An 8,691-nucleotide genomic window follows, 5' to 3' on the forward strand; every position below is an offset into this window, starting at 1 on the left:
GAGGTGGGGACAGGCCCGAGATGGCACTGCTCAGAGCTGCCACCCACCCCCACGCTGGGCTCTCGGCTTCCTTCTACCTCCCAGTGGCCACCATGCAGACCGTTCAAGGGGAGCAGAGCAGGTGCCGGAGACTACGGATGCAGACACCCACCAACCCGGCTGCAACAGCCCCGCCCCCACACAGGAAGGAGCTGTCACTCAGGAGCCCTGGGAGGGCTGCTGGGCTGGGCCAGGGCAGTGGGTGGCAGGATGGGAGACACGGAAAAGAGAATGTGCTGAGAGGACACTCAGAAACCTCCTTCCAGGGGTCAAAGTCCTCTGGGCACAGCGGTCGGTGGGCAGCCAGCAAGGTGTTTGGAAGACTAGGCCTGAGACGGGGGTGCCCAGCTCCAGCAGGGGCAGGAAGGGGACTGACCGCAATAGGGGGCATCCCACAAGCAAGAGGGCCAGTCAGGTGTCAGCCGGGGAGAGAACAGGTTGGGCCAAGCCTTCTGGTCCAGGTGGGGTCCGGCAGTGGGCTGGGCAGCAATGAGGCCTGGGGAGGGGCCTCGCCCTCCCACTGGCAGACAGAGGCACGGCACCCATGAATGTGACCCTTGCTGGCCACCACTGGGGATGAGCCTGTTGGGAGCTCTGCCAGGGCCAGCCCTGCCCAAACCCAGACCTGAACTGGATGACCTCCGGGGCTGGTGCCCTCCCGGGTCACATGGAAAGGCCCGCCCTCCCCACCCACTTGGTGCCATCTGACCGGGGCAGGAAGACCACAATAAGGTCTGCAAGGCTCAGGGCAGACTTCCTCAGGGGTCCCCAGGCCAGCATCCTGCCAGGCCTTGGCAGGCAGCATGCAGTGTCCAGTAGTACCACAGAGGCGTCTGCTTGTGGAGGTCCAGCAGGAAGGGCCAGTTGCTCAGCCCTGCAACACCCTGGGTGACAGCGGGACCTGGATGAGGCAGACACCTGGAGCTTCGATGGTACCCCTCGGGGGCCTCAGCTCCTGGGTAAACATTAATGGGGCTCAGTACACAGCGGGTCATGTGTGCGCCCAGCGGATCTTTGACCTGCAGCTGCTCCTACCCTGAGTCTCCTCCCCGAAGGTGCCCCTCACTACCCACACAGGTAGGAGCTTCTAGAGCCAGGGGGGCCCCTGGGGTCAGGGCTGGGTGACCTCCAGGCCCAGGGCTGCGGCTCCCCTCTGAGCCTCCAGGTGCTGAGGGTGAGAGACCAGCTTAGGGGCAGCAGGAGGGAGGGGGACCTGGGCCCCGGGGCCTGGGAGTCAAGGTAGGGGCTGGACGGGGGCTCCAGGTCCAGCAGGCTGAAGGGGGAGCCCTGAGGAATGGCTGGGGGCTCCTGAGCCCCTTGTCCTGCACCCATCAGCGGGCAAAGGGCCCTCACCAGGCAGAGACGTTGCCATCGGGTGTCAAATGCTAAAGCTTCTGCGGCAACCATCGGCAGTGGCCTCCGTGACCCTTGATAGGAGAGGCCCCCGGCTCCCAGCCACTTCCGGCCCACACCAGGGCTGCCCACCAGGCCTCCTTCCAGCCAGAACCAGCAGTAAATCTAGGGCTCCCTCACCTCTGCCCCCCTAAGCTGGACCAGGCCTGCCTGACAGCCACTTGAGGCAATGTAGCCATCCCCCTGTGGATGGAGAAAGGGGAAGGTCACCGAGGCCAACAGTGAGTGGGACAGGAGAACAGCAGTGAGGTACCCTAGAGCCTGGTGGGGAGGGGGAAGAGCTGTCTGACCTGCCCTTTCCCCAGCAGATCTGGACCTGGGCCTGGGTCTGTCCCTGCCTGAAATCCATGCCGAATTCCCTCACTGATGGCCAGGTCCCCACCCCTACTCTGGACACAGTTGGACTGGTGGACCGGAGTCTGGGAAATGCAGGTACCAGGAGCCCCAGAGTCCCCAGCTCGGCCTGCCTCCCTGCCCACTCACCTGGCCCCTAAACCATGGCTCTGGGTAAGCCGGGAGAGGGGCTCCAGCCTGTTTTCATGAGAGCCCATGGGGGCTCATGACAACTCCGGTCAGGGCCAGACCAGTTGGTGGACCCCTCTCCCCTTCCCGCTTCCTGCTTTGGTCCCTCATCCCAAGCCCCTATGCCGCAGTTCCCCCACCTGAAGGTCTCCAGGAAACAGCTAGGTCCCTGGCCCTCCCTGACCCCAACCCCTGCAGGGAACTCCGGTTCTGCCCCCATCTCGGAAGAGGGGGACACGGACCCCTGGGCCCTCCCTCAGCTGAAGGACACTGGCCAGTCCTGGAAAGGTAGGTCTGAAAATGCTGGGTAACTGGCCGAAAGAGGCTCTGACTTACCAGGGTCTGAGCAAGGAGAGGGTTCTTGGGAAGAAAGCAAGGAGGCGGTTTCCCCCACAGGCCATGGGAAACCCACCATGCAGACCACTGCAGGGGGACCTTGTCCCACAGCTCAACTGCCATGCCCCGCCCACTCTGCTCCTCTTCCTCCTGCTGCTGGCAGCCAGGCTTCCGGGAGGCCCTGAGGGGCTGTCGCTGGGCCACTCTCCCAAGGAACAGAGGAGGGGGACTCGGGCCCTATCCTGGGGGGCAGAGGAGCAAGGGACCTGGAGGGTGCTGGGGAGGGCAGGCTGGGATTGGTAGAGGACAGCCCTTCCCTGCGTCTTCAGAGCTCAGCGTGGCCGGCAGGGTGGTCCAGGCAGCCGTCAGCTTCCTCAAGGCATGTGGGCTCCTGGGCAGCCTCTACCTCTTCGTCTGCTCCCTGGACATCCTCAGCTCTGCCTTCCAGCTCCTGGGCAGTGAGTGGCCGGCCAGGCTGCTGGGGGCGGGCGGGGCAGGCAGCCAGCCCTCCCCAGCCTCAGTGCACCTCTCTCCCTGGTGCAGGCAAAGCAGCTGGAGACATCTTCAAGGACAACATGGTGCTGTCCAATCCCGTGGCTGGACTGGTCATCGGCGTGCTGGTCACGGTCCTCGTGCAGAGCTCCAGCACGTCCTCCTCCATCGTGGTCAGCATGGTGGCCTCCAAGCGTGAGTGCCCCCTCCCCTCCCGGGATGGTGGTGGCTGGGTGGGGTGTGGGAGGCTGACGTGGCACCCCCGCAGTGCTGACCGTCCGGGCATCTGTGCCCATCGTCATGGGCGTCAACGTGGGTACATCCATCACCAGCACTCTTGTCTCGATGGCACAGTCAGGGGACCGGGATGAGTTTCGGAGGTGAGTCGGGGGAAGGGCAGGGCCAGGGGCTGCAGGCGCGGCTGTGGCCGAGGCCTCCGACCGGGCCACTCCATGTGAACTCAGGGCCTTCGGTGGCTCCGCCGTGCACGGCATCTTCAACTGGCTGACGGTGCTGATCCTGCTGCCGCTGGAGGGCGCCATGGCCCCACTGGAGAGGCTCAGCGCGCTGGCCCTGGGCGCCACCAGCCTGCAGCCTGGGGGCCACGCCCCCGACATCCTCAAGGTGCTGACACAGCCACTCACACACCTCATCGTGCAGGTGAGCCCGGTTGCTGCTCTGGGCAGGGCCCACGTGCCCAGGCACGTGGGGGATGGAGGCGTTGCCTGGGCCCTGCTTTGGGCGGGGGTCGAGCGCGCACAGCGGGCTGGGCTGCGGGCATCTGAGCCTCAGGTGAGTCCTGAGGACCCAAGGCCAGGTAGACGCCTCTGTTCCCCAGCTGGACCCTGATGTGATTACCGGCAGCGCCACAGGCAACGCCACCAACAGCAGCCTCATTAAGCGATGGTGCCGCACCAGGGGGCAGACGGTGAGGTGCCTTTGACCCCCCACCTCCGACCCGCTCAATCAGCCAGGCCTGGCCACTCTGAGCCCGCCCTGAGCCCAACGTCCGTCGTCTTCCCAGACTGTGGGGAACAGCAGCCACTGCAGAGCGGCCGCTTTCAGCCCCTGCGCAGAGAGGAACAGCTCTGCCGCCGACGAGCGGCTGCCCTGTGAGGCCTGGTGCCCGCGCCCCGCCCCGCCCCGCCCCGCCCCGCCCCGCCCCGCCCCGCCCCGCCCCGCCCCGCCCCGCCCCGCCCCGCGCGCCAGCCGCTGCTCACCCACCCGGCCCTGCCCCCAGGCCACCACCTGTTCGTGGGCGCCGCGCTCACGGACCTGGCCGTGGGCTTCATCCTGCTGGCCGCCTCCCTGCTCGTGCTCTGCACCTGCCTCGTCCTTATCGTCAAGCTGCTCAACTCCGTGCTGCGCGGGCGTGTCGCCCAGGCCGTGAGGACGGTCGTCAACGCTGGTGCGCCGGGGCTCAAAGCCGGGCGGGCAGGAGCGGGGCCGAGGAGGCCGGGCTGCGGGTGACTGGCTCCTCTCCCCAGACTTCCCCTTCCCGTTCAGCTGGCTCGGCGGCTACATGGCCATCCTCGTGGGTGCCGGCCTGACCTTCGTGCTGCAGAGCAGCAGCGTCTTCACGGCCGCCATCGTGCCGCTTATGGGTGAGCGCGCGGGCGGGCGGCGCCTGGCCCTGGGGGCGGGGATCCGGGGCCCGATGTGACCCCGGCTCCTCCAGGGCTCGGGGTGATCAGCCTGGAGCGTGCGTACCCCCTCCTCCTGGGCTCTAACATCGGCACCACCACCACGGCCCTGCTGGCCGCCCTGGCCAGCCCTGCGGACATGCTGCTCAGCGCCGTCCAGGTACCGGCCCCCTCACCCCGGCCATTCCCCCGGCCCCTCCCACTCCCAACAGAGGCCTGGGGCTTCCCCGCAGGTTCAGTTCTCTCCTGTCCAGCCCTGTGCTCTGGGGGTGGAAGGCCTGCCTTGGGGTCTCAGGCTCAAACTCTTCTGGGACCCACCACTGGCTGCCCACTTAAACCTCCTCAGACCCCAGGGGACCCGTGGGCATCTCTGGGGACCCCAGACCATCTCCTCTTCCTCTGCAACTTAAACATGTCCACGATAGTGTAGTCCCGGGCTGCCTTCTCCCCCCTTGCTCTCTGGCAGCTCCTCCCCAGCTTCTCCCCCAAGGACCACTGCGTACTCCTGGCTGTGTTCCTTTGAGGCCCTCTGTTCCTGGGGGCCCTCCAGCCCCTCTGTGCCACCACCTTCAGGATGCTCCCACCCTCATTGGCCTTAACCCAACAGATCCCTACCTGGACCGCTCATCCTCCTCCTGGGAGGGACCGCCCCACCTATGCTGGGCACTCCAGAAACCCTGGCGGCATCACAATCCTGCCTCTAGGACACCCCCCTCTAGCCCCCAACTCTGCACCAGCCCCACAGAGTCCTGCTCATTCTTTCCAAATCACCCCCTCGGTGGGTGGTCCACTGCTCTGACTCGAACTTCCCCCATCCACTGCCTCTGCCCTGGTACCCAAACAGGTGCAGCTCCTGACAACCTGGATCTCTCTGGGCTGCTGCCCACGGGAGAAGCCCCAGCCCTTCCCAACTCCCACTGACTCTTCTGCCTTGGCTCTGCCTCTGTCTGTTCAGAAGCTCCCAGTGCAGGGCCCTGCTCCACCCCCTCCAGGAAGCCCTCCAGACTGCACCCACAACATGGACTCCACGCCTTCTCTGGCAACCCCTGGCAGGAGATGTGTTCCCTCCATGTGTGGCCCTGCAACTCCTCCCCACAGGAGCCAGGACAGAGCCCGGGGCTGGGTAGCCAAGCCCACTCCGGGATGAGAATGAGCAGGGTGGCTGTGGACAAGGCATTGACAGCTGAGCCAGCTCAGGGGAAAGTCAAATCCACGGGGTCATAAGTGATGTACTTACCTCATGGAGACGACACACACGGCTCCCCACCCTCAAGTGTGTAGGGGCTGCGGGAGGAGCATGCCCACCACACGTGGCCAGAATCTGCCCTCCTGGGTGGCTGTCCTGGTGAACAAGCAGGAACCCAGACAGACTCTGGACTTAGCTCCCTTTCTGCCAGGAAGGGGGGGCCCGGCACCCTGGGCCCAGACTCCTGACCTCTGCCTGCCCTCCCACCCTCCAGGTGGCACTCATCCACTTCTTCTTCAACCTGGCTGGCATCCTGTTGTGGTACATGGTGCCCATCCTGCGGCTGCCCATCCCGCTGGCCAAGAGCTTCGGGGACCTGACCGCCCGCTACCGCTGGGTGGCCGTCGCCTACCTGCTGCTGAGCTTCTTGCTGCTGCCACTGGCCGCCTTCGGGCTCTCCCTGGCAGGGGGCACAGTGCTGGCCGCAGTTGGGGGGCCTCTGGTGGTGCTGGTGCTCCTCGTCATCCTGGTCACCATCCTGCAGCAACGCCGGCCAGCCTGGCTGCCCCGATGCCTGCGCTCCTGGGCCTGGCTGCCCCTCTGGCTCCATTCTCTGGAGCCGTGGGACCGCCTGGTCAGCCACTGCTGCCCCTGCAAGGCCTGCAGCCCCCCTGAGGCCACGGCCAAGGAGGCCCACTGCTACGAGAACCCCGAGATCCTGGCCTCCCAGCAGTTGTGAGGGGTGGGCACCCTTCACTCAGCTGACCTCTGGGTGCCCTGGGTGATCCCAGTCACTGCAGACTTGTGAGTCGCCTGGATCACCCTCTTTGCAAATAAACAAGGCAGCACCCAGGTGTGGGTGGTCTTCCCTTCCATAACCCAGGGCTAGTCAGGGCCACCCGTGCCCTCCTGCCTTTGCAGGGAGCTGGGGTGAGGCCGCACCCATGCTGACCCCTAGTGGACACGTGGTGAGGGCGTTGAGCCCAGGAGGGAGCTGGCCGCCCCTGGAGTTGCGGGTACACAGCTGACCCTGAAGCCCCAAGCTGTAACTCTGATCTTCTCAGCGGCCACCAGGGACAGAAGGCCCTAAGCAGCGGACTTGCCACAGCAAGAAGCTGGGGGTCCAGGGAGTCTGGAGGTGGCCGGGGCTTTTCCTGTGGGTGTAGGAAGGAAAGGTGGCTGGCTTCCACCCACCGCCACCCCAAGGTCGCGTGGGCAGCTTCTGTGTGGTCCCGCGCCACTGTCAGCAGCCTGCCTGGAGGAAGTCATGTGGCTGCAGCGGGGCCAGAGTCCTGCAGGTGCGTGGGGGATTGGGGGAGGGGACGGGTAACAGCCTGCTGGAACCAAGGCGCCCTACTCCTCCCCACCACCCTTCTACCTCCCTCTCTCTCCCCCTACAGGGCTGCAGAGCGCAGGGCTGTGGGGGTGGGGGGGATGGGGGCAAGCCAGCAAGCAGTTTCCGGGGTCCACCGGCCTGCAGGCCTGCAGCTGGCCGGCTCCCAGGGGCATCACCCTGCGGGCCTGGGCAAAGCAGGTGCTCAGTGTTCCCCACCCAGACCTAGCAGGAAGCCGGTCCTGCCAGAGACTCCTGGCAGCCCTCGCCCTAGAGGCCCTTACCTGTGTAAAACACTTCCACCGGGAGGCAAGCAAAGGACTCTGGTCCGCGTGCCCACCTGGCGGTGGCCTGCGTGGAGAGGGGGCCGCTCCCGGGCCCCGTTCCCCCCTCTCAGTGAGCTGGGTTTCCACACAGGAAGGCTTGTGTGACAGCCAGCTGGTAACCGGACACCTCTCCAGCCCAGGGCTGCCCACAACCCCAGCCCAACCCCACGGCACCCCGGGGACAGAAGCGCGTTCAACCTGCACCTCGAACTTGTGCACTGAGAGGGGTGCGCAGGCGCAGACCCGCAAGCACAGGGGCTGACCCCGCTCAGGGTCTGATTTGCCCCATGTCTTAGTTTGCTGGGGCCGCCAGGCACCTCCTTCCTGTCCAGAGATGCTGCCCTGATGGGGCACTTTCCTTCCCAGCCTCCCCCCCAGGTTTGCCTCGCCAGACCCAGTGGGGGAATGGGTGTGAACGGCCAGGAAGATGAGACCAGGGGACCCCAGAACCAGTTACTGCCCACGATCATGTTCTTTCACTTCTCGGGTTCTCTCAGCGCCCCCATGTCCCCCCACCCCTCTCAGTTTCCTCTACCCCAGCCCGCCAACAAGCTACTAAGTCTCCTGAACCTGAGGCACATTCTGGCCTCAGAAGGAGGTAGCCACCTGTTCTGAGAGCCACGAGGGGCCTCGTGGGAGGAAGACCCCTGGGGAAGGCTCATGTACCCCTTTTTGGCTTCCCCCCCACTTTTGTGACCTCAGGACGCTCCTGTGGTTCTGACATAAGCCTCACTCCCATGAAAGTTCCCTGAGGAGGGGCTGGGCCTGGCTACTTCCATGGGGACATATTGGGAGCTCCCCCTCTCCTCAGTGGGAAGGCGGGGAGAGGGGAAGAAAGTGCCCCATGCACCTCTCCTTCCGGGAGCGAGTGAGGCCGCCCACAAAGGCTGACTCCTGGGTCCTTTGAGGCCGCAAACGACAGTCTGCCTGGCAGTAAGGCACCCTCCCGCTGGGACCATGGCCACCGGTAAACAGTGTCCTTGTGGATGCCTCCAGCAGCTGCAGGCTGGGGCGGGAGGGCCAGGTGCCCAGCACTCCCACTGCCCCAGCCCAGGCTTCCCTGTGTGTCTGGCCCTCTCTGCCTGGCATCCCACCAGGCCACAGACCCCCCTGCCCCACGCAGGTCCACCTTTCCACACTGTGTCACCACATAATCTCTATTTTGTTACTTGTAAAGTGGGGATGCCACAGGGAACTCCCAGCCCACCCATCACAGGAAGCAGAGGTCTTTTCCAGTGGGGGTCTCAGGCAGGAGTGGGAGGAGAAGAAGGAAGGCTTTGATACACATTTCAAAGACAACCTCACCAGGCTCGTGCCAGCTCCCTTGGAGAAAAGTCTGAGCTGCTCCTTCGCTCAGTGATTTGTGGATTTGTGACAAGACCATGCTACCAGGCCCAAGCC

The 8,691-nt window shown here is 65.3% G+C and overlaps 1 protein-coding gene across 3 annotated transcripts; it reads left to right on the top strand.

Moving 5' to 3' along the window:
• The first annotated feature begins 1,032 nt into the window (after window positions 1-1,032).
• On the top strand, window positions 1,033-6,483 carry SLC34A3 (solute carrier family 34 member 3). Of its 3 annotated transcripts, none has more exons than XM_064490802.1 (13): window positions 1,033-1,116; window positions 1,761-1,884; window positions 2,173-2,262; window positions 2,640-2,768; window positions 2,854-2,997; window positions 3,071-3,182; window positions 3,267-3,462; window positions 3,641-3,730; window positions 3,827-3,914; window positions 4,043-4,210; window positions 4,290-4,406; window positions 4,481-4,605; window positions 5,906-6,483. In XM_064490802.1, the coding sequence occupies exons 1-13, from the start codon at window positions 1,033-1,035 to the stop codon at window positions 6,368-6,370; spliced, it is 1,932 nt and encodes a 643-aa protein (XP_064346872.1). In that variant the 3' UTR covers window positions 6,371-6,483. The 3 variants fall into 3 exon arrangements, with proteins under 3 accessions (XP_064346872.1, XP_064346873.1, XP_064346874.1); XM_064490804.1 differs by lacking the exon at window positions 1,033-1,116 and adding an exon at window positions 1,131-1,213; XM_064490803.1 differs by lacking the exon at window positions 2,640-2,768.
• The last annotated feature ends 2,208 nt before the right edge of the window (window positions 6,484-8,691 follow it).

The sequence above is a fragment of the Camelus dromedarius genome, chromosome 10 (assembly GCF_036321535.1).
Source record: "Camelus dromedarius isolate mCamDro1 chromosome 10, mCamDro1.pat, whole genome shotgun sequence".
Lineage (NCBI taxonomy): Eukaryota > Metazoa > Chordata > Mammalia > Artiodactyla > Camelidae > Camelus > Camelus dromedarius.